The following is a 26,637-nucleotide window of genomic DNA, read 5'->3' as shown; positions in this document are numbered from 1 at the left end:
GTGAGACAGCCCAAAAACTGTGAGTGCCCAAAGTGTGTGAGGGGGAAAGTCTGCCTCTGAACACACATCCTAACTGGGGAACCTGAAAATCCAGATCATGGGAGAAGGAGTTAACCTTACCTAGAGCTGAAATAAATTGAGAGAGCTGAATGAAATATGAAAGTAGAAGCAGCAGGAAGATCTCTGTAGGCACTCCTCGTCCCCAGGGAAGCCATTTCTGACTTTATCTCACAGGGGTCCTTGGGGAAGGCTGCCAGTGGAATTGGGGAAGGATCACAGGAAGAAGGAAACTTCCAGCTGAACTTTTTAATAATTTCAACTGAATGCGAAGTTTTCCTGGGCAGAATGGGAGTGAGGTGTGAACAGGAAGTGCAGATACCAGCACAGAAGCTGTGGCAGGAGGGGAGGGGTGGGGCCTGAAAGCCCTGCCTGTTTCTCAGCAGGGAGGCTTGTAGCCTGGGGCAAGATTTCAGCCCCACTCACCTGCTGCCTGGATACCAGTTTGGTGCTGTTGGTGGGGCATGGTAGGAGTGAGATTGGCCTTGCTGGCTGTGTGGGAGCTTGGTGAAGCCTGTCACTGATGGCTTTCCCCCACTTCCCTGATGACCTGTATGACATAGGAGCAGTGGCAGCCATAATCCCTCTGGAAAAATAACTCCATTGGCCTGAGAACTACCCCTCATCCCCCACAGTGGCTGCAGCAAGCCCCACTCAAGGAGAGTCTGAGCTCAGAAACACCTAATTCCTCCCTGACTTGATAGTCTTTCTTTACCCTCCCTGGTAACTGAAGACAAAAGAAATAATATCTTGGGTACTCTATAACCCTGCGCATCACCTAAGAAACCCGAATACATATCCAGGAAACCTTAGGCAAGCTTGTATCAGCTGATGCTCCCTTGAAAGCACCACCTCCCGGCTAGAGGCCAACCAACTGCTAGCACAATCAGTATTCGAGAAAGCCAGTGCACTAAACAAAACTACAACCAAGGACCCTAACAAAGTCCACTTCACTCCCCTGCTACCTCCACTGGAGTAGGTGCTTGTATCCATGACTGACAGACCTGGAGATGAATCACACCACAGGACTCTTTGCAGACACTCTCTAGTACCAGCTCAGAACCTGGTAGGTCTGCTGGATGGCTAGACCCAAAAGAGCAATAACAATCACTGTAGTCTGGCTCTCAGGAGGCCTCATCCCTAGGGGAAGAGGAAGAGCACCACATCAAGGGATCACTCTGTGGGACAAACAAATCTGAACAGCAGCCCTTGAGCCCCAGATCTTTCCCCTGACATTGTCTACCCAAATGATAAGAAACCAGAAAAACAATTCTGGTAATATGACAAAACAAGGTTGTTGAACATCCCTAAAATATCACACTAGCTCACCAGCAATGGATCCAAACCAAGAAGAAATCTCTGAATTTCCAAAAAAAAGAATAGAGAAGGTTGATTATTAAGCTACTCAAGGAGGCACCAGAGAATGGTGAAAACCAATTTAAAGAAATTTTAAAAACAATATAAGATATAGACAAAAAACTCCAGCAAAATAGATAGCATAAATAAAAAACAATCACAATCTCTGGAAATGAAAGACAGACTCAGAGAAATGCAAAATACGCTGGAAACTTTCAACAATAGAATCAAATAAGTAGAAGAAAGAACTTCAGAGCTCAAAGATAAGGCTTCTGAATTAACCCAATCCAACAAAGAAAAAAAAATTAAATGAACAAAGCCTCCTACAACTTTGGAATTATGTTAAATTACAGAACCTAAGGATAATTGGTGTTCCTGAGGAAGAAGAGAAGTCTAAAAGTTTGGAAAGCTTATTTGAAAGAATAATCAAGTGAAACATTCCTGGCCTTACATACAAATACAAGAAGCTCAAAGAACACCCAGACAATTCATCACAAAAAGATCATCACCTAGGCACATAGTCATCAGGTTATCTAAAGTCAGGATGAAGAAAATAATCTTAATAGCTGTGAGGCAAAAGCATCAGGTAACCTATAAAAGAAAATCTATCAGATTAACCATAGATTTCTCAGCAGAAAGCCTACAGGCTAGAAGGGATTGAGGTCCTATCTTTAGATTCCTTAACAAAATAATGATCAGCCAAGAATTTTATATCCAGAAAAACTAAGCTTCATAAATGAAGGAAAAAATAAAGTCTTTTTCAGACAAACAAATGCTGAGAGAATTCACCATTCCAAGCCAGCACTACAAGAACTGCTCAAAGGAGTTCTAAATCTTGACACAAAAACCTTGAAATACACCAAAATAGAACCTCCTTAAAGCATAAATCTTAGGGTCTATAAAACAACAACACAATGAAATAAAAAACAAGATATTCAGATTGCAACTAGCATGATGAATAGAGTAGCACCTCACATCTTAACATTAACATTGAATGTAAATGGTCTAAATGCTCCACTTAAAAGATCCAGAATGGCAGAATGGATAAGAATTCACCAACCAAGTATCTGCTGTCTTCAAGAGACTCACCTAACACATAAAGACTCACATAAACTCAAGGTAAAGGGGTGGAAAAAGATACTCCATGCAAGTGGACACCAAAAATGAGCAGGAGTAGCTACTCTCATATCAGACAAGACAGCCTTTAAAGCAACAACAGTTAAAAAAAGACAAAGAAGGACAAGATATAATGACAAAAGGACTAGTTAAACAGGAAAGGAGCACAATCCTAAATATATATGCAACTTCCAAATTTATAAAACAATTACTACTAGATCTAAGAAATGAAATAGATGGCAACACAATAATAGTGGGGGACTTCAATACTCCACTGACAGCATTAGACAGGTCTTCAAGACAGAAAGTCAACAAAGAAACAATGCACTTAAACTATACCCTAGAACAAATGGACTTAACAGATATTTATAGAACGTTCTACCCAACAACTGCAGAATATGCATTGCATTCATCAACACATGGAACATTCTCCAAGATAAACCATATAATAGGCCATAAAACACATCTCAATAAATTTAAGAAAACAGAAATTATATTAAGTACTCTCTCAGACCACAGTGGAATAAAATTGGCAATCAACTCCAAAAGGAACCCTCAAAACTATACACAGACATGGAAATTAAATAATCTGCTCCTGAATGATCATTGGTTAAACAATGAAATCAAGATAGAAATTTAAAAATTCTTTGAACTGAACAATAATAGTGACACAACCTATCAAAACCTCTGGGATACAGCAAAAGCAGTGCTAAGAGGAAAGTTCATTGCATTAAATGCCTACATCAAAAAGTCTGAAAGACTATCGACAATCTAAGGTCATATCTCAAGGAACTAGAAAAACAAGAAACCAAACCCAAACCCAGCAGAAGAAAAGAAATAACCAAGATTAGAGCAGAACTAAATGACATTAAAAAAATACAAAAGATAAATGAAACTAAAAGCTTGCTCTTTGAAAAGATAAACAAAATTGATAGACTATTAGCAAGATTAACCAAGAAAAGAAGAGAGAAAATCTAAATAAGCTCAATTAGAAATGAAACAGAAGATATTAAAACTGATACCACAGAAATACAAAAGATCATTCAAGGCTACTATGAACATGTTTGTGTGCACAAACTAGAAAACCTAGAGGAAATGGATAAAATCCTGGAAGTATACAATCCTCCTAAGTTAAACCAGGAAGAAATAGAAACTCTGAAGAGACCGATAACAAGCAGTGAGATTGAAATGGTAATAAAAAATTGTTAACAAAAAAGTCCAGCACCAGATGGATTCACAGCTGAATTCTCTCAGACATTAAAAGAATTGGTACCAATCCTATTGAAACTATTGCAAGAGAAAAAGGGAATCCTCCGTAAATCATCCTGTAAAGCCAGTATCACCCTAACACCAAAACCAGGAAAGGACGTAACAAAAAGAGAAAACTACAGAACAATATCTTGGATTAATATAGATGCAAAAGTCCTGAACAAAGTAGCAGCTAACCAATTCCAACAGCAGAATATAAAAAAAGATAGTACACCATGATTGAGTAGGTTTCATACCTGGGATGCAGGGATGGTTTAATATACACAAATCAATAAATGTGATACACCACATAAACAGAATCAAAAACGACAATTGCATGATCATCTCAATAGTCACAGAAAGAGTATTTGATAATATCTAGCATCCCTTTATGACTAAAACCCTCAGCAAAATCAGCATAGAAGGACATAGCTTAAGGTAATAAAAGCCATCTATGACAAACGCATATTCAATATTATACTGAACAGGGAAAAGTTGAGACCATTTTCCCTGAGAACTGGAACAAGACAAGAATACCCACTTTCAGCCCTTCTGTTCAACATAGTACTGGAAGTCCTAGCCAGAGCAAGCAGACAAGAGAAAGACATAAAGGGTATCGAAATCAGTAAAGAGGCAGTCAAACAGTTGCTGTTCACTGATGGTATGATCCTACACCTAGAAAACCCTAAAGACTTGTCCAAAAAGCTCCTAGATCTGGCTGGGTGTGGTGGCTCATGCCTGTAATCCTAACACTTCCGGAGGCCGAGGCAGGTGGATCGCTTGAGGACAGAGTTCAAGACCAGCCTGGAGAACATAGCAAAACCCCATCTCCACTAAAAATGTAAAAAATTAGTTGGGCATGGTGGTACATGCCTATAATCTCAGCTACTTGGGAGGCTGAGGAACAAGTGTTGTTTGAACCCAGGAGGTGGAGGTGGCAGTGAGCCGAGATCATGCCACTGCACTCCAGCCTGGGTGACAGAGCAAGACTCTCTACCCCCAACAGAAAAAAAACCTCCTAGATCTGACAAATGATTTCAGCAGTTTCAGGATACAAAATGAATCTTGTATACAAATCAATAGCACTGCTGTACAACAACAGTGACCAAGTTGAGAATCAAATCAAGAACTCAAAACCTTTTACAAAAGCTGCAAAAAATAAAATAAAATACTCAAGAATATACCTAACCAAAGAGATGAAAGACCTCTACAAGAAAAAACTGCAAAACACTGCTGAAAGAAATCATAGACAACACAAACAAATGGAAACACATCCCATACTCATGGATGGGTAGAATCAATATTGTGAAAATGACCATGACTGCCAAAAGCAATCTACAAATTCAGTGAAACTCCCATCAAAATACTATCATCATTTTTCACAGAACTAGAAAAAACAATCCTAAAATTCATAAGGAACTAAAAAAGAGGTCACATAGCCAAAGCAATACTAAGCAAAAAGAACAAATCTGGAGGCATCGCATTACCCAAATTCAAACTGTACTATAAGGTCATAGTCACCAAAACAGCATGGTACTGGTATAAAAATAGGCACCTAGACCAATGGAACAGAATAGAGAACCCAGGAATAAAGCCAAATACTTACAGGCAACTGATCTTTGACAAAGCAAACAAAAACATAAAGTGGGAAAAGGACACCCTATTCAACAAATGATGCTGAGATAATTGGCAAGTCACATGTAGATGATTGAAACTGGATCCTCATCTCTCAGCTTGTACAAAAATCAACTCAAGATGCACTGAAGACTTAAATATAAGACTTGAAACCATAAAAATTCTAGAAGATAACATCACAAAAACTCTTCCAGACATTGGCTTAGGCAAAGAATTCATGACCAAGAATCCAAAAGCAAACACAACAAAAACAAACAGATGGAGGCCAAGGCGGGTGGATCACAAGGTCAGGAGATCGAGACCATCCTTGCTAACACAGTGAAACCCCGTCTCTACTAAAAATACAAAAAATTAGCTGGGCGTGGTGGCGGGTGCCTGTATTCCCAGCTACTTGGGAGGCTGAGGCAGGACTTAATTATAACTATATATGGGACTTAATTAAACTAAGAAGCATCTGTACAAAAAAAGAAATAATCAGAAGAGTAAACAGACAACCCACAGAGTGGGAGAAAGTATTTGCAAACTATGCATCCAACAAAGGACTACTATACAGAATCTACAAGGAATTTAAATAAATCAGCAAGAAAAAAACAATCCCATCAAAAAACGGGCTAAGGACATGAATAGACAATTCGCAAAAGAAGATATACAAACAGCAAACAAACATGAAAAAATACTCAACTTCACTAATTATAGGGAAATGCAAATCAAAACTATGATGCAATACCACCTTACTCCTACAAGAAGGGCCATAATTTAAAAAATCAAAAAACAATAGATGTTGATGTGGATGTGGTGAAAAGGAACATCTTTACACTGCTGGTGGGAATGTAAACCATTAATAGTACAACCACTATGGAAAACAGTGTGAAGATTCCTTAAAAAACTAAAAGTAGATCTACCATCTGATCCAGCAATCCCACTACTGAGTCATTATATGAAAAAGACACTTGCACATGCATGTTTATAGCAGCACAATTCACAATTGCAAAAATATGGAACCAGCCCAAATGCCCATTAATCAACAAGTGGGGTAAAAAAAAAAAGTATATATATAGCATGGAATCCTATTCAGCCAAAAAAAGGAATTGAAAAATGGCATTCGCAGCAACCTGGATGGAGTTGGAGACCGTTATTGTAAGTGAAGTAACTCAGGAATGGAAAACAAAACATTGTATATCCTCACTTACAAGTGGAAGCTAAGCTATGAGGATGCAAAGGCATAAGAATGATACAATGGACTTTGGGGACTTGAGAAGGGTGGTAGGGGAGTGAGGGATAAAAGACTACACATTGGGTACACTGTACGCTGCTCAGGTGATAGGTGCACCAAAATCTCAGAAATCACCACTAAAGATCTTATCCATGTATCCAAACACCACCTGTTCCCCTAAAAACCTATTGGAATAAAAAAATAGATCAAGACACCAAAAAATAAGAAAAAAGGAATGTTACATACTTTTCTATGGTATATATGTTCAAAGGTAAACACATATTTTTTAAAGGAATAGAGGAAAAGAAGAAGAAAGTATCTCAAGCATCTTTTTTCATAAAGTTATTGGAGGATGCACTCCATCAAAACAAGGGAGCAATCCAAGAAAGGAACAGATTTTAGATTCAGAAAACAGGATATCCAAACAAAAGAGAGGAAGGGGGAATTCCTAGAATGCTAGAGCTGGTTGAGCCCAGGCTGAGAGCTGTGCTCCAGAAAGCAATCAGACAAAAATGGTCAGAGATATCCAGAGAGATTTCAACAAGGAGATGAAACTGACAGATTGTCTGATGTATTTGAAAAGATTGAGACAGTATTTATTGAATTAAAGAATGTTAGGGATGGAATTATTAATAAATACATAGAAAACTAAGCATCAGACATACAAACAAAAACAATTATTAATTCCAGAAAACAAAAATTGTGCCTAAACAGAATCATATAGCTCAGGTGTAACCAAGGTACATTTTCACAATAATATACTGTAAATACTAAATTTGGATCTAATCACAATTATGGTATAAAGAGGGAATGTTGGGAGTGTGTTTCTAGTGTGAATATGGGGTAAAGAGAGCTAAACTGTCATCTTCCATAGTAGGAAGTCAGTTAATAATAAAGTTTAAAATAGAAAAATGGCAAATAATTGTATGTGCCTGTTACTTAGAGTTAAAGAAAACAGAAATTGAAACACACACACACACACACACACACACACACACACACACACACACAGCTAGAAAAGAAAAAAGGTAGTTGTCTCTCACAAATGGAAAATGAGGTAGGATGGGAAAAGGGCTGCTATTTTCTGTAATAACTTTAATTAAACTCTCTGATTCTTTAAATTATAGGCATACATATCTTGATAAAAACTAAAATTTAAAAGGATGAGACATCATATCATACTTGAGACTGTGATGCTGGAGAAATCATCATCAGGTGCTTTGACACCCCCCATCCCACCCCCTTAACAACCACCACATGCACACACACCCTGGCCTCTGCCTGGTCACCTATATGCCCCCACAGCTCTCTGAACCACAGTCAGGGCAGGACGAAGTCAGGGATAGAGGGGGCTAGACTGAGTGGACCATAAGAACAGATAGTTCATAAAAGAATAGCAATGTATTCAATGATATATACACTAAAATTATACCATAACAAAGTGGGATTACCCCAGGGCTGCAAACAAGTATTGCCTCATATAAGGGGTTCTATTAATATGCTACACCACATCACGACACTAAGCAGAAAAAGCATCTTATAATTTTAATGCATACTTGACAGGTATTTTATAGAAATCAACAACGATTCCTAATAAAAATTTAAGAACTAGAATTAAAAAGAATTCCCGTTAACAGCATAGAGCATCCATATTTAAATTAGCAATAATTCCTCTATATTCAGAATATACAAATATGCCTACTGTCATTGTTGTCATTGAAATCATTAATAAAAATATTATTAACATTGTCTGGAAAGTTTTTAAAAACAACAACAAGAAAGATAAAGACAGCACAAGGGAAATAAATACTGAAAAAGAAGACACAAAAATATCTCCTGTATATGATGTGATTACATACCTGGAGAGCTAAATCTGCCAAAATGATTCAAATATAAAAATATCTAGTTAAACTGTAAATCAGATGTCTGTTTCATGCCCTTTCAACTTAGTGGCTTGCTATCTCCCTCAGATTAAATCCGTGTCCTTGGCCCCATACCATCTGGTAACAACCTTGTTTTCTCCAATTCTCCACCTCTTCTGCTTCACTCCACACACATGGCTTTCCCTGTTTCTCAGTGATATGGTTAGGCTTTGTGTCCCCACCCAAATCTCATCTTGAATTTAATCCCCATAATCCGCACAAGTCAAGGGAGAGACCAGGCAGAGGTAACTGGATCATGGGGATAGTTTCCCCTATGTTGTTCTCATGACAGTGAGTTCTCATGAGATCTGAGGTCTGCTGGTTTTATAAGTGTTTGATAGTTCTTCCTGCATTCATTCTCTCACCTGCTGCCCTGTGAAGAGGTGCTGATATGGTTTGGCTGTGTCCTCACCCAAATCTCACCTTGAATTGTAACAATCCCCATGTGTCAAGGGTGGGGCCAGGTGGAGATAATTGAATCATGGGGGAGGTTCCCTCGTACTGTTCTTGTGGTAGTGAATAAGTCTCAGGAAATCTTATGGTTTTATAAATAGGAGTTCCCCTGCACAAGCTCTCTTGCCTGCCACCATGTAAGACATGACTTTGCTCCTCCTTCACCTTCTGCCATGATTCTGAGACCTCTCCAGCCATATGGAACTGTGAGTCCATTAAACCTCTTCCTTTATAAATTACCCAGTCTCAGCTATGTCTTTATTTGCAGCTATACAAACTCTGAGTCAATTAAACCTCTCTTCTCTACAAATTACCCAGTCTCAGGCAGTTCTTTATAGCAGTGTGAGAACAAACTAATACACTCAGCATGCCACATATGTTTCCATCTCAGGGCCTTTGCGCTTTCTGTTCCCTCTGTCATCTCATCCAGGTCTGCTCGAATGATACCTTTTGATATTGGCCCTCCCTGTCTTCCCTATCGCAAATGTCACTTTGTCAGTGGCCTTTCCTGAACACTAAATCTTTTCCTGGTCATTGTTTGTCCTCTGCTATGCTTTATCTTTTTCTTTATATGATTTATTGCTACCTTGTATATTAGTTATATTTTTGCTTATTGTTTCTCTTCTCATTAAAATGTAACCTCCAAGAAGATGAAAATTTTAGATTCTCAGAACCTAGAAGACTATCTGCCCCACAAAAGGTACCTGGTAACTTGATGATGAATAAATGATTAAATGAAAGGCATTTAAAACACTCAAAAGATACATAAAAGAATTACTCTCTCTTCTTCAGAAAAATAAGAAGTACTCACAGATTGAGATTGACAATTTCCATACATAACATAATTTATATTATGTATGGGAATTAAAATTAAATTAAAAATTAAAAAGGACAACAAAGTATCTGAATAAACAAAAATGATTAATAGTTATCACCTACAAAGAGTGCATTTAAATTTATAAAAACACCAAGACCATAACAGATAAACAGATAATTCATAGAAAATTATATACAATATAAACAAATACATGGAGAAATAGTAATCTTCACTAGTAAACAAAGGAACGTAAATTAAAGCCAGTTGAAATACTGTTTTATCTGTCAAATTAGAAAAAAAAAAGTTTTTGCTAACTGCTGTTGAAGTGCAGAAAAAGCTAGCAGATTCATTCCAGAGTGATGGCACTGTATTAAATAATATTTTTGCAAAGCAATTCAGCAATATAGAGAAAGAGCCATATACATGTCTGTGTCCTTTACTAGTAATGCCTCTATTAGGAATTATTCCTATGGAAATTCAACAGCAGCAAAAAGCTATTTGCAAGAAGATGCTCACTGCAGTGTTATCTATAAAAGCCCCAAACTGAAAACACATAAATGGCTAACATTAAGGGGAATGGTTTAATAAATTACAGTACCTCTGCACAATGGAATATTATGTGGCCATTAAAATGATAATTATGCAGAAACATGAAAAATGTTTATGATCCACTGGTCATTGAAAACAAGCAGAATACAAAATAGTAGGCATACACCACAGATAACACTCCCAGCATGTATTACATTTAGAAGAGATAATATGTAAAAATAATATAATAGTTGTATTGGGGTTAGTGGAATTTTATAGGTGACATAAGAAATATTATTTTTTAAACGTTCTCTTTAAATTTTCACACAGAAGCTCTTATAATTTCTAACAGGTTAGATTCTGAAAGGCTCTTCCTGTGTCTGAAGTAATACTGCACCAACTATCCATTTGTACATAGCCCTGTAAAACTTTATCATCTTTACTTTTATTTACACTACAATAGCAAGACTCTTCTTACCACCACTTTCAACACTCCCTCTGTGGAGTTTAAAGGCAATGCAGAAACATGTTGAACAAAGGAGGAAGCAAACAAAATAAGATGGAACACTAAGGCTGGAGCGAAAATGCCCCTGGAAACCACTCCAGTCACCTGTCCATGGCTGGCAGAGCTAATGTGTTTTTGCCTTGGCTGGAAGTTTTGCTTATATGTCTGAAAGCTGTTAGGTGAAGAGGAGTCTCCACTTTGTCCATACCAGAACACATGGTCTAGAAACACAGCTGGGACTTGAGTCAGCCACCCTCTAAAACCCAGGCATAAGCCCAAATGGATTTCCCCAGTGACATGTGTGGGGGTCAAGTGGTTCCACTGATCCAGAATCCCCCACATCTCTGAAAACAAGCACAGCTTCATAGCATAGAATGGGGTTGGGGGTCCAGTCTTCCCAGAATATTTTCCTCCCTATCATCCCCTTGGGGAACAGAGCCACCCATCTTCCTTGTGATACCCTCCTGATCTTTCTGCTACATTCTAGCTGGGAGACTTTGAACAAGTTAAGCTCTCTGTGCCTTACTTTCCTCCACTGTAGAAAAGGGGTAAGAAAAGCCCCTACCTAACAGCATTATGTGAGCATTAGTGAGTTAATCTCTCTCAAGTGAAGGGAACAGTGCCTGCCATATAACACTCAAATGATGCTAGTTATCACTAACTGTTATCCTCATGGTGGAACTGACCTGATCTCTCTCTTGCTCCACTGTGGTATGTGCGCATACTTAATAAAAAACCCAGTCCCAAACTTGGAATGGGACAGAACCTTTTTGCATGATGTAATTTCCAACCTCTTTCTGGGAAGAAATTAGCGTTGATAAAATGCTTAAGCAATTTTCTGATAAACTTTAATGAGATTAAGACCTCTTCTGGGAAGCCAGATACCCACCCACTCAGCTGACTGTCAGTCAGGATCTAATGATCTTGAAACAATCCTTTTTTTTTTTTTTTTTTTTTTAATTGTATCCAGTCTAACAGTGATTATTTAATCATCCTGTTTTTCTATAAAATTTTTATATAGGAGACAATCTCTGAATTAACCCACTAATGCTTCTTTTCTTGTGATTTGCTTGAACTTAAACTTTGGCATATGTTTAAAAGTAAAATATCTGACCAGGCATAGTGTCTCATGCCTATAATCCCAGCACTTTGGGAGGGTGAGGTGGGAAGATCACTTGAGCCCAGGAGTTCAAGATCAGCCTGAGCAACATAGCAAGACCTTGTTTCTACTAAAAATACAAATAAAAATAAATTAGCTGAGCATGGTTGTGTAGTCCTGGCTACTCAGGAGAATGGGGCGTGACAATCACTTGAGCTCACGAGGCTATGGCTACAGTGAGCCATGATTACACCACTGCACTCCAGCCTGGGTGACAGAGCAAGAACCTGTCCCCCCAGAAATAAATATAAAATAAAATGTTTGAAAAAACAAACAAACCTATTATAGCATATAAAACAGCTGATAGCATTCATTTGTAGTCTTAGTTCTAACATTCGTACTAGGGGAGGGACCCTGGAAAGTAAGGACCATACTTGTGATGCAGGATCTTAAAAGAAATGATTTAGGCAGATAGCGAGGGTAAAAGAGTCTTCAGTAAGGCTTTCCTTTTAACAAAAAGCAGCCCCCAAATCATTTCCAACAAAGAGCAGCCTGAAAAATCAAGCTGCAGCCTGAAAAGGCAAGCTAGAATCTTGCACGGGTGAATGCCAGCAGCTGTGCCAGTAGGAAAAGGCTACCTGGAGCTAGGCATGTTCAACATGGCGGCTCCATCTTCCCTTTTCTTTGCCAACCATGTGTACAGTAAGGAACAGACAATATGGTGCTGGCCAGGTAAAGAACCCATCTGCATACTAAAAGATCAGGGTTGGATGGCCAGCTTCTTCATGGACTATGCAAATGTCACACCTGTTCTGACCAATCTCTCGGGCCCTATGTGAATCAGACACCACCTCCTGAAGCTTGTCCATAAAACCCCATGCATTTCACCACGGAACTGGAAGACCCACTCAGGTGCCCCTCTCTCTCTCTGCAGGAGAGAGAGCTATTCTCTCTTTCTTTTGCCTATTAAACCTCTGCTCTTAAACTCACTTCTTGTGTGTCCGCGCCTTCAATTTCTCTGGTGTGAGATGACAAACCTTGGTTATTTACCCCAGACAATGACACCACTTCATTTGTTTTTACCCATATTTTCATCTAGCACTTAATATTGTGACTGATAAAGAAAAGGTAATCAATAAATGTTTGTTTTTTTTCTTTTTTTTTTTTTTTTTGAGACGGAGTCTTGCTCTGTCGCCCAGGCTGGGGTGCAGTGGCTGGATCTCAGCTCACTGCAAGTTCCACCTCCCGGGTTTACGCCATTCTCCTGCCTCAGCCTCCCGAGTAGCTGGGACTACAGGCACCCGCCACCTCACCCGGCTACTTTTTTGTGTTTTTTAGTAGAGAGGGGTTTCACCGTGTTAGCCAGGATGGTCTCGATCTCCTGACCTCACGATCCGCCCATCTCGGCCTCCCAAAGTGCTGGGATTACAGGCTTGAGCCACCACGCCCAGCCAATAAATGTTTGTTAAGAGAATAAATTAATGAAAGAACAAATAAACTTTTTAAAAGAATTGAAAAAAGCAGCACTTACTGGGAGTACTCCCAGCACTTACTGGGAGGCTGCGTTATAAAGCACTACTGGCTTTGGACTCATCCCAGGGATTGAAACATGTTTTTACCTGTGTGGCTTGGGGGAAAGTTTATCCACCTTCCTGCAGGTTCCAGTTCTTCACAGCACTATGGAGAGAATAGTGCATTGTGAAGGTACTGTGAGTTGGGATAACTTGTGCGGACAGTAAAACACAATGGCAAGTATATTTGGGCCTAAAGATATCTTAGTTCTCCTTCTTGCCACTGACTCTTTTTTTGTGATTGGAAAAGTTACTTCGTCTCCCTGGGCCTCAGTTTCCTCATTCTTAAATAATAATTTTAAAAAAAAATCCCTCATGGGGCATGGCTCCTCTCTCACTGCCTTCACTCCCTGCAGGCACTGGTGGTATGCGCCCAGGTGTACCTGCCACTTCCCGCCAGGTCCTTGCTTTGTATTTGCACCTGCCCCCCTTTTGTTTGTAGTCTAAGTGACACGGGTCTCCCTCTCTTTCCTCCAGCTGCATTGCTCAATCCTGCAATGTGTCACTGTGGTGTGGAGCTGGCATTCTGGATGATGTGGCATGACCTCACACTGATGCCATTCCCCTCCCACCAAGCCAACCTGGCTTCCTCCTCCACCCATGGAATAAGCCAGAATGCTGAAAGTGGGAGGGAAATAGAGCACCAAGGTTAAGGAGGCAGTCCCTGACATTTATTAATGGAATTTCTGTTTCTATGATGAATGTAGAGATTTGAGGTGACTGCCTCTTAAGGTGATATGTAGGGAGATGATGAACTCCAGTGTTTTCCTTAACGATCCATCAGTTTAGAGGAAAATATACATATACAAAGTCAATATTGAAAAGACTGCATAGACCTACAGAGTAGAGAGGAGGGGAAACAGATGTGCTTGGACTTACAGCAGTGCAAAGGCTGCTGGAGCAGTGCCCTGAGCTGGCCCTTTAGGGATGGATAGGATTCACTCAGATTTGTGTGGGTGAATAGACAGAGCCTTCCAGGGCTCCAAAACTGATGGGGTTATGGTGGAACAGGGGTTGAAAACAAGAGAGAAAAAGAAAAAAAATCCCTCATGTGCCAGGGATCTAGTCAAGGTAAAATAAATACCTTTAAAAATACTTAAAAAAATAAACATCCAGGGCAGACCCTGGCTTTCAGCCAAGGTAGAGAAACAAAGACTGGATTTACCCTCGCGCCTGGAAAAATAAAAATACTAGACAATATAGGTGAAACAACAGTTTTCAAGACACCAGACATGAGGCACTGAAAGACAGTGACGCCTGAGAGATGAGAAAAAATAATGTGAGCTCAATTGCCCAAACTATAGCATTGAGAGAGTGTGTAGGCCACAGAGCAGGAAGGGGGAACTGAGGCACTAGCATTCTTCCTGAGTTGAAGAGACAGAGTTGAGCGTCCAGAGAGATCAAGGCAGTTAAAGTTCATAGGACAGAGCACCAGAGAGAAGAGAGAGAAAGAACTTCAAAGATCTGTAGAGGGCTCCCCTCAAGTCATCATCAGAGTACTGATTAGTGCAAACATGTCAGGAAAATACCCAAAGCCAGGAAAAGAACCACCCAAAAAGGGGTAAAAGAAATAGTACTGAAGTAACCCTCATAGGGTTAACAAGAATTCTGGACAGAAATACAGTTATAATTAAGCATTAGTCAGGCTGTGCTTTGACCTACTTCCTTGTAACTGAAAGTCACAGTAGCACTAGATACTGACCACTTGCACCCCCATTATTCCAATAAGTAGGATCTCAGAAATTGCTTAAGTTGTTTTTTAGATCCTAAATTCCAGCAAAACACCTAATGCCAACCAGCTTGAAGACCCCCATAGAAGAAGTGAATCTCATGAGAATACAATTTCTTCATCACCTTGTCCCATGACTCTGATATAGGAGTTAAGAAATTACTTAGGCAGATAATGAGGGTATGGGAGTTCTTGGTAAGGTTTTGCTTTTTAATGAAAAGCAGCCCCCAAACCATTTTCTAACAAATAGCAGCCTGTAAAATCAAGTTGCAGACATAGATAAGAAAGCTGGAAGCTTACATGCATGATTGCCGGCAGCAAAATACTACCCGGGAATAGGCAAGTTCTAAATGGCGGCTCCATCTTCCCTTCTCCCTTTGCCAGCCACGTGTATAGTAAGGAGCAGACAAGATGGCCCTGGCCAAGTGGAAAGCCTATTTGCATAATAAGATCAGAGTGGGGTGATCAGCCTTCTCCCACCCCCGCTGCGCTATGTAAACATCACACATGGTTGAACCAATCTGTGGGCCCTATGTAAATCAGGCTCTGCCTCCTCAAGCCTGCCTATAAAATCTGCTGCGGTCGCCACTCTTCCCTTTTTCGGACACCTCTCTCACAAGAGAGAGGGAACTACCCTCCTCTCTCCTTTCTTCTGCTTATTAAACGTTCCGCTCCTTAACCCACTCCATGTGTATGTGTGTCCATGTCGTTAATCTTCTTGATGCAAGACAACCAACCCCGTGTATTTACGCCAGACAAGGATACCGCTTCAACTTCACCCAGCGTTCTTTGACCAATCAACAATCTCCACACTTCAGCCCATTCCAAAGCCCTTAAAAATCCTAGTCCTAAACTTCTTGGGGAGGTAGATTTGAGGTTTCTGCCCATCTCCTCATTCAGCAGCCCTATGATTAAACCTTTCCCTGCTGCAATCCGGTATCTCAGTGTACTGACTTGCCATGCACATCAGGCAATGAACCTATTATGGTTTGTTTATGATGCTTACTTGGATCAGGAATAATGTTGTTCCCACTGGCCAGACTTGAAAATCTCACAATTCACAGAGCTAAAGTACTGAGAAAGATCTTAATACTGTCCTAGACTACATATGAATCTAGTCCCACCTAACAATCTTATGAACAAGGTCCAACAGGGTCAAACTATTTCAAATATCTTAATTGAGCCCTTTAATAAAGCTAGAAAAAATTTAAAGGGATACAAGCATGTCCAGCACACAGGATAAAATTCACAATGTCTGACATTCAATACAAAATTACCAGATATGCAAAGGAGCTGTAAAATATGGCCCTATTAAGGAGAGAAAGCCAATCAATCCAAACTGACCCAGAACTTAGAATTAGCAGAGAAAGACAATGAAAAAGTTCTTATAACTGTATTTCATAGTTCAAAAAGTTAAGACATAAAAAGTAAGATATAAAAAGACTAAATAAAACGTCTAGAGATGAAAACTACAATATTTAGAATGTGTTAAATAAAATTTCTAAGAGGCCATTGGTTTGGACTGAGCTCCTGCAGTAGGCCCAACAGACCAAACCAAAATGGAGTCACTCACACTGAAGTTCCACAGCACCAAGCTGAAACAAAGTTGTTTATCTGACCTTCCAAGAAATTGAGAGAGAAAGAGAGAGAGATAATAGTCAAATATCCAAATAGGGAAGTTTTAGCTAGCATTATAAGAAAGTCCTCTCTGCTTTAACCTTTACAAGAAAAGTAACTTTGAAATGACCAATCTGCTTTTGTTATTTGGTTCTCTTTCCTGGGCCCTTCTGTCTATAAAGCCAACCACTCCTGCTCAGCTCATCAGAACACTCATTCTATTTTGTAGAATGAAGTGTCGCCCAATTCTAGATGGAAAATAAAAGCCAATTAACATCTTTAAATCAGATGTGTTGTAATTTTGTCTTTTTCAGATGAAAATACACTGGATAGAATCCAATAACAGCAGATAAGATTTTGTTCCCTCCACCCTCCCCTATTTTCCAAAAGAGAATAAGGAATCTGAATACATAGTAATAGAGGCTATCCAAAAAGAAACACACAGAGAAAAAAAGAATTTTAAAAATGTACAGAGCAAAAGTGCACTGTGGGGACAATTTCAAGCAGCTTGTTCTATGTGTAATTAAAGTCTCCAGAGGAAAGGAGAGAGTTGGAGGACAGGAAAAAAGTGTTTGAAAAGAGAATAGCCAAAATGTTACTAAACTTGATTTTTTAAAAAAACTATAAACCCACAGTTCCAAGAAGCTCAAGAAAACAGAAACATAAGAAATATGAAGAAAGCATACCAAGACATGTCATAATCAAATTGTTCGAAACCAATAATAAAGACATAATCTTAAAAGCAACCAGGGTGAGTGGAGGGGAAGACACATTACATGCAGAAAGAAGTACAGGGATTACAGCAGATTTCTCATACAAAATAATGTAGGCAAAAAGACAGGGGAGCAGTATCTTTAAAATACTGAAAGAAAAAATTGTCAACCTGGAATTTTCTACACAGTGAAAATGCCTTTCTAAAGCAAGGGTAAAATAAAGACTTTTTCATACATACAAAAGCTAAAAAAAAAAATAATAGCCAGAAGGCCCATATTATAAGAAGTGCTAAAGGGCATTCTTCAAGCACAATGAAAATGATGCCAGGTGGAAATATGGATCTAGACAAAGCAATGATAGCTTTAGAAATGGCATTTGCATTTGTATCTGTATTTTAAAAGATAATTATACAAAAATAATAACAATATAATATGGGGTTTATAACATATGTAAACGTAAAATGTATGATGACATTATCATTAAGGTCAAAAGGAAAGAAATGAAAATGTACTATTGTAAGGTTTGTATACTATTCACGAAGCAGTATAATATCATTTGAAAGTAGACTTTGACATTACAGATACATATTATAAACCTGAGAGCAACCTGAGGTAATACTGGTAAAACAAATATAGGAAATACAGGTAGTTAACAAAGGAGATAAAAGGGAATCACAAAAATATTCGGTCCAAAAGAAGGCAGGAAAAGAGGAAAAATTGAACAAATAAGAGATGAGATGAATAGAAAACAAATAGAAAGATGATAATCACATTAAACATAAGTGGTCTAAACATTATAATTAAAAGGCACAGGTTGGGCCGGGCGCGGTGGCTCAAGCCTGTAATCCCAGCACTTTGGGAGGCTGAGACAGGCGGATCACGAGGTCAGGAAATCGAGACCATCCTGGCTAATACGATGAAACCCCGTCTCTACTAAAAAATACAAAAAACTAGCCCGGCGAGGTGGCGGGCGGCTGTAGTCCCAGCTACTGAGGAGGCTGAGGCAGGAGAATGGCGTAAACCCAGGAGGCGGAGCTTGCAGTGAGCTGAGATCCGGCCACTGCACTCCAGCCTGGGTGACAGAGCGAGACTCTGTCTCAAAAACAAAAAAACAAAAAACAAAAAAAAACAAAAACGGCACAGGTTGTTAGATTGGGTATAAAGAAAGACCCAACTATAAACTGAAACCTACTTTAAATATAAAAAATATGAAAATAAAAGGATCAAAAATATATACCAAGCTAATACTAATGAAAAGAAAGCTAGACTAGTTATATTAGTGTCAAAGTAGATTTCAGAGTAAAAACATTACCAGGAATAAAGAGAAAACTTCATAATGATAAAAGGATCAATTCATCAGGAGGAGGACATAACAATTGGAAACTACTATATACCCAATAACAGAGCTTTGAAAAACTGGAACCAAAAACTAAACAATAAAGAGATAGCCTTTAAAGCCATATATCATTAAGGTAATTAAATATGTAGTTAAAAACTTTTCCATAAAGAAAATTTTAGACCCAGCTGGCTTCACTAGTCTAAATGGTAAATTCTACCATTTAAAGAAGAAATTATACTAATTCTACATGAACTCTTCTGGAAAACTGAAGGGAAGGGAATATTTCCCAACTCACTCCATGAGGCAGCATTACCCTGATACCAAAGCCAGACAAAAACATTACAAGAAAAGAAAACTACAGACTAATATCCTTCGTGAACAAGATACAGAAATTGTAAATGAAATTTCAGCAAATAGAATTTGACAATATTTTGAAAGGATAAAATATCATGACTAAGTGGTATTTATCTCAGGATTGAAAGGTTGGTTTAACATTTGAAAATCAGTGTAAGGCATCATATTAACAAGCTGAAAAAAAAAAAAAAAAAAAAAAAAAAAAAAAAAAACTAGGATCATCCAAAAAGCATTTGACAAAATCAAACATCCATTTCTGATTAAGAAAAAAAAAGTATCAATAAATATCAGCTGGACATGGTAGCTTGCACCTATAATCCCACCTACATAAGAGGCTGAGGCAGGAGGATCACTTGAGCCCAGGAGTTCAAGGCTACAGTGAGCTATGATTGCACCACTGTACTCCAGCCTGAGTGACAGAGCAAGACCCCATCTCTAGGAAAAAAAAAACAGAAAACAAAAGTAAGCTTGGAATAGAAACAAACTTCTTCAACCTACTAACATGTACAAACAAACCTATAGCTAACATCATATTTAATGATGAACAACTGAATGTTTTTCTTCTAAGATCAGAAAAAAAGTCAAGGCTATCCACTCTAACTACTCCTATTCGACATTGTCCTGAATGTTCTAGCAACTGCAATAAGAAAAGAAGTAAAAAGCATCTAGATTGGAGCAGAAGTAAGACTGCCCTTATTCACAGACACCATGATTATCTATGTAGAAAATACAGTGAAATTCCCCAAAAGCTACTAGAACTAGTAAGAGAGTTGTACCACGTTTGCGACGTGTAAGATCAATATATAAATATTAATTGTATTCCTACTTACTAGCAACAATAGGAAATTGAAATAAGAAAAGCTACTGACAATAACACCAAAGTATATGAAATGCTCAGTAATAAATACAATAGATGTGCAAAATCTGTTTTAAGAACTATAAATAGTGCCAGAAAATTAAAGATCTAAATAAATGGAGAGAGACACCATGTTCATAGGTTGGAAGACTGCTGATATGTCAATTATCCCCCAAATTGATCTGCAGATTCAATGCAATCCCAATCAAAATCCCAGCACACTTTTTGGTTTTTTTTTTTTTTTTTTTTGAGACGGAGTCTCGCTCTGTCACTCAGGCTGGAGTATAATGGCATGATCTTGGCTCACTGCAACCTCCGCCTCCCAGGTTCAAGCAATTCTCCCTGCCTCAGCCTTCTAAGTAACTGGGACTACAGGCGCACACTACCACGCTCCACTAATTTTGTATTTTTAGTAGAGATGGGTTTTGCTATGTTGGCCAGGCTGGTCTCATACTCCTGACCTCAGGTGATCCACCCGCCTCAGCCTCCCAAAGTGCTGGGATTACAGGTGTGAGCCACCGTGCCTGGCCGGTTTTTTTTTGTTTTTGTTTTTGTTTTTGGACACTGAGTCTTGCTCTGTCGCCCAGGGTGGAGTGCAGTGGCACGATCTCAGCTCACTGCAACCTCTACCTCCCAGGTTCAAGCGATTCTCAGGCCTCAGCCTCCCAAGTAGCTGGGACTACAGGCGCATGCCACCACACCTGGCTAATTTTTGTATTTTTAGTAGAGACGAGGTTTCACCATGTTGCCCAGGCTGGCTTTGAACTACTGAGCAAAATAGTCTGCTCACCTCAGCCTCTCAAAGTGCTGGGATTACAGGTGTGAGCCACCGTGCCCAGCTGCAAACAACTGATTTTTGACAAGAGTGTAAAAGCAATTCAATGGGAAAAGGATAGTCTTTTCAACAAATTTTGATGAAACAATGAGATATTCTTTTGCAAAAAAGCTAAATATATACCTTGTACCATACACAAAATAAACTCAAACTTAATTAAAACCTAAAACTATGGAATTTTTGTACAAAAACAAGAGAAAAATCTTTCTGACCTTCAGTTAGGCAATAATATCTTAGATATGACACAAACTGCACTGTACATAAAAGAGAAAAAAACTGAAAAATTGGACTTCATAAAAATTTAGAACTTTGGTCCTTGTAAGACACCATGAAGAGAATGAAAAGATAAACTGCAGAAGGTGAGAAATACGCAACCCACATATCTGGAGTATACAACTCCCAAAGCTCAACAATAAGAAATCAAACAACTGTCCCTCAAATGGGCAGAAGATTTGAACAGAACTTTACCAAAAAATATATATATATAAGAATGGCAAATAAGCACATGAAAAATGTTCTGTGTCATTAGTTATAAAGGACATGAAAATCAAAACCACAATGATATATCCCTCCACAACAATTAGAATGGTGAAAACAAGAAGACTGCAAATACCAATGTCGAGGATGATACAGACCAACTAGAACTCTCCTATATCACTGATAGGAATGGAAAATGGCACAACTATTTTGGTAAGCAGTTTGGCAGTTTCTTAACGAGTTAAAGATATACTACCACACAGTCTAATCATTCCCTTCCTAGGTATGTGTCCAAGAGAAATGAAAACGTATCCACATAGACTTGTATGTGAATGTTCATAGAAACTTTATTTGTAATAGCCCAAAACTGGAAACAGCCCAAATGTCTATCAATAGGTAAATGGATAAACAACCATGGAATACGGCTCAGTAATAAAAATGAATGAACTATTGATACATGCAACAACTTGTATTAATCTCAAAATAACTATGTTGAGTGAGATAAACTGCATAAAAAGATTATATGCTGTGTAAGCCTATTTATATAAAATTCCAGAAAATGCAAATAATCTGTAATGACAGAGAAGATCTGTCACTGAGTGTCCCCTTCCACCTGGGTACTAGGAGTGGGAGGGTACGATCACAAGGGGACACAGGAAACTTTTGGGGTGAAGGAATGTCTATTATTTTGATGTGGTGATGATGTCATAGGTGTATGCATAAGTCTAAACTTATCAAATTGTCCACTTTAACCATGTGCAATTTACTGTAATTCAGTTATATCCCAGTAAAGCTGTTGAAAACAACATGTGCTACACCAAGGAGTGGCTGTGATCAGCCTGGGTAACCTCCTGGAGATGCAGCAGATCAAGGCAGACTGCATCAGCCACCACTCAAGAGCCCCCTTCCGGTCAGGGAGACGGTCTATGCATCCCACCTACTAGCTCTGTGACTCATATCTGGTGCAAGAACTGGTAGTAAAGTTTTCGAGTTGACAAAACCAAAGCACAAGACACCAGTGAAGGCCACGTTCCCTGTAAGACCTTATCTGAAAAGCCATTTTGATGCCCTCGATCCTTCTAGCCCGCCCACTTCCTCCCAGCAGACGGTAGCAAAGCCTGCCCTAGGCCTGGCGATCTGGCCTCCCTGTCTACTCCGAGTGTCTTGCCTTCTCCTCCACTGAAAACCATTCTCCAGAAAATAAAACACAACAAAATCAAGATAAAAGGCATCAGCATGGCCCCACACCAGGCTTTAATGGGCAAATTTGTATGAGCAAGGGCAAAATGAAGGGCAGCAAGGAAAACACTGAATTAAAAGCCACTTGAATTAAGAATTCAATAGCAGCCACTTAACTAATAAATAGTATTCCTCTCTGCCATTGATTGACTCAGGATTGTAATGAAGAGTTCCAGGGGCAACAGCAGAATGTTTTAATTCATGGGATAAATGTCACCAACTCTTGGGTTCCTAAGATTGAATGTGTTGGAGAAAAGCGGAATGGAGAGCCCACAGGAATTAATTCTTGGAACATCCCTGCGGGGTCAGCATTATTATACTCTGCTTCTAGGTGGATTTAATATCTCGAGTGCTGGGCAGGGCGCCGTGTGCACACAGGGGCTCCGTGATCGCTATTAAGTGATGATGGGGCAGATAGACTAGAGCTGGAGCTCACACTGGATCAGCTGTCTTATTTATTTCCAAGTTAAGAGACTGAACAAATGGACTGTTGTTATTATCATGGTGATGATTATTGCCATGGTGCATAATAATGGCTTGGCGCTGCCAGAACTATGTGGGAAAGACGGCACTAAGTCACTGGCTCCAGAGAGAGTTGTTTGCATAGGATGATGTTGTATAAAATAAGAGTTCATCTGAAGGATACCTCAGATTCCCACCCTGGACCCCCACCCAACAGCTCTGCCTGGAATACTCTCCTCTGAGTCACTCCGTGCATCACAGAACATCTTCACAGCATGGACACTAGGCTCCCAAATAGACCCTAAGCTCTCACTGTCCCTGCTTCTTATGAAGCAAGTGCCAGGTGGCATCAGCTCAGGCTCTGCGGGCTCCCCAAATACCCCATTAAGCAGGACGTGGTGGTCACGGAAAGGCATTTTGGGTATGTGAGCACTCTGAATCTTCCACATCATCATTAAGATCTATTTTCTGTACCAAATGGGAGAGGCAGGTCTGGCCTGGGCATTCCTTGCACAGAATACCTTGAACTGGCGCCAGCTTAGCATCTGTGGATGCAGGCAGAGCAGAAGGAAGGTGCAGAGGGGACAAAGGTCCTCTTCCCTATCCCCTGGGACATTCCAGTATATCTAGTCACAGGGCTAGGATTCACATCCCTAGAAAGTCACAGGAGTATGTGAAGAAAGCATGAACATGGAAAAGAATCTGAAATATCCTTACCTCCATTTTCAATGGCTGTCTCATTGTACAGCTGGGGAAACTGAGGCACAGGAGAGGAAAATGACCGGCTCAAGGCTGCACAGTGAGAGGACGGCAGAGCTGGATGTGAACCCAAGCTCCCTGGCTCACGGTCCACCCTAGCACTTCACGCTTCCAGCCTCAGGGGAGTTCAGTGAAGTTGAAGGATGAAATACTTGGAAGATGGCTCATAACCAAGCAACAGGGGTATCCTGACCACTTACGGTGTCCACACCCTGTGGTCCTGCCCTGCTGGGATTCTGGGAAGAAGCCTGCTACTTCCCTATCCTCAGAGCTTGCTGTCTCACTAAGGAGATGAGACCTACCCACAAGAAACCCTCCAAGACAAACACCAGGCAGTATATGAAATTAAGGCTCCTACAGATGATGCAGAAATGCTCAGAAAACAGCAACAGTGTAGAGTGGTCTCCTCTTAGACTAAGCTCTACAGACTTCCTTTATAAATAAGGAAATGATCAACACACAGAGAAATGTTACCCAGCCTTTTTTTCCTGTGTGACATACCCAACAGACAGGAACCCATTAACACACAATCACTAATCCAATTTAAGTTCAAGAAGACTGCACGTCCCTGTCACTCCATGTTGCTAGGTGTTGTCTTTAGGGCTATGTAGCCAGATGGGGCAGTTTCAGGCTCTACCAAGACCAGCCTACAGAGCATGCCCCAGACCAGTTATACAGCCTGACAGTGCCCAGCAGCCAGTATCACTGGATGCAGAACCTGCGAGCCAAGAGCACCGGCTCGGCCTCGCTGCAGAGCTGTCCACCTTGTACCCACTCTGTCTTCTCATGCTCCCACCACCAGAAAGCCTTCTGTGCCCACTCAGGGTAACCTGCACCTGGCCTGGCCCAGGTTGCTCATAGCATGAGCCACTGTTCCTCCCTCTCCTAGAGTGGCCCCAGCTCCCATGGGAACCATGTGCTCCAGCCTGATTCACCTCCTCATTGTCCCACAAACACCGTAAAAGTTCCTGTCCCCAGTGCTTGGCGGACACTTTCCCCCACCTAGCAAGGCTTTCAGGTCTCTCCTTCTGGCTAAATCTTACCCATTCTTCAGGACCATCCCCCACACCCTGACTGCCTCAGCCCACATGGATCTTTCTGTCCTCTGGGCCCCCAATACACTTGCAAGTAGCACCACTCACGTGGCACCAGCACGAGCAGCTCATGTCGGCAGGGAGACGCTGGTGCAGCCTCCTTGAGATCATCAGCAACCTGAGGGCAGCATCACACTGTGCTCATCTCTGCATCCACTCTGCAGCCACTCGTCCAGACACCAGAGTTAAGGATTAGAGAAAATGGAACTGTCTCTTCTTTTTCTCAAACAAAGGAATAGATGGCCGGGCACGGTGGTTCACGCCTGTAATCCCAGCACTTTGGGAGGCCAAGGCAGGCAGATCAAGAGGTCAGGAGATCGAGACCATCCTGGTTAATACGGTGAAACCCCATCTCTACTATAAATACAAAAAATTAGCCAGGCATGGTGGTGGGTGCCTGTAGTCCCAGCTACTCAGGAGGCTGAGGCAGGAACCCAGGAGGCGGAGGTTGCAGTGAGCTGAGGCCGTGCCACTGCACTCCAGCCTGGGCGACAGAGCGAGACTCCTTCTCAAAAAAAATAAAAAAAGGACTTAATGAATGCATGCAGCTGAGCTCTCAAAAATGGCCTTCCTGACCTCCTTCCTGGCCTCTCTCCACAACCTTCCACAGCAGAGTCCTGAGGGGGTGAGCTATCTCGCTCTTGACTGGGAACTGTGTCTATGCATGTCCCTGTGTCCCTGTGGCTCCTTGGTGACAATAAAGCTGCTAAAACAAACAAACAAACAAACAAAAAAACCTCAGCAGAAAGGAACCAAGGATATAAACAGACAATACATAGGAGGAAAAACAAATAATAAACCAACATATTAAATAGTTAGTAATAGATTAGTAATCAAAGATATGCAAAATAAACCACTCAAACCCCCCAAATGCAATGTAAGGCAATAGTATACCATTTTATAGTTATAAATTAGCCCCCCAAAATGGAGTTAATAAATCAAATGCTGGTAGGACAGTAGGCAAGTGAGAACATTCGTAAATGGCTAGTAACATTAAAATCTGGTACAACATTTGGGTAAAATATTTAGCAAAACACATCAAGACCCATAAAGATATCTGTACCCTATAACCTAGTAATCCCACTGTTGGGACTTCATCCTAACAGAAGGAACAGAAATCTGCAGTCCCGCCATTGCTGAGTCAGCACTACCTAAGGCCTGTGACTGTTAATACCTCCAGTGTGTGGGTGACATCTCTACAGTCAATTAATGAGGCAATCTTCATAAGATATTACATTAGCCAGCCTGGCTAACATCAATTACAGTCAGAAGCTGAGCTGTAATCATGGGGCGAATAAGACTGAACTGCTCATTGTTTAAAATGACCACAAAATCAAATCACCTTTATGAGCACAACTGGGATAAATCAGAGAGAAACAAAGAAAGGAGCACTCGCCGCATGTCACTCCCCACAGCTGGCTCTGTGTCACTGCACATCCTCACAGATGCAGCCAGGCTTGCCTGTCTGCTCTGGGAAGCCAGAGTCTCACTCCCCAGGCTTGGCTTGATGAAGGACTTTCTGGGGTCTTCTGAGAGGCTGGGTTTCAGCTGTCAGACACGATCCAGGTTTCACAGAGGTGGAAATAGCTTTCCAATGTGCTGGAAAGCAGTGCTTTGGAAACCTGGCTGCAGGGGTTCAGTTA

At 40.3% G+C, this 26,637-nt stretch overlaps 2 protein-coding genes across 9 annotated transcripts in view; one reads left to right on the top strand and one right to left on the bottom strand.

Moving 5' to 3' along the window:
• Positions 1–26,637, bottom strand: part of LOC105489374 (zinc finger and BTB domain containing 7C) — a 383,672-nt gene that overhangs the window by 211,576 nt on the left and 145,459 nt on the right. The window lies entirely within an intron of this gene.
• On the top strand, positions 13,629–14,173 carry ZBTB7C-AS2 (ZBTB7C antisense RNA 2). The gene is given in 2 exon segments (XM_071085401.1): positions 13,629–13,820; positions 13,823–14,173. Coding segments are annotated over 2 exon segments (543 nt in total).

The sequence above is a fragment of the Macaca nemestrina genome, chromosome 19 (genome assembly GCF_043159975.1).
Source record: "Macaca nemestrina isolate mMacNem1 chromosome 19, mMacNem.hap1, whole genome shotgun sequence".
Lineage (NCBI taxonomy): Eukaryota > Metazoa > Chordata > Mammalia > Primates > Cercopithecidae > Macaca > Macaca nemestrina.
The sequence above is the reverse complement of the archived record's forward strand: the minus strand, read 5'-3'. Positions and strand labels throughout refer to the sequence as shown.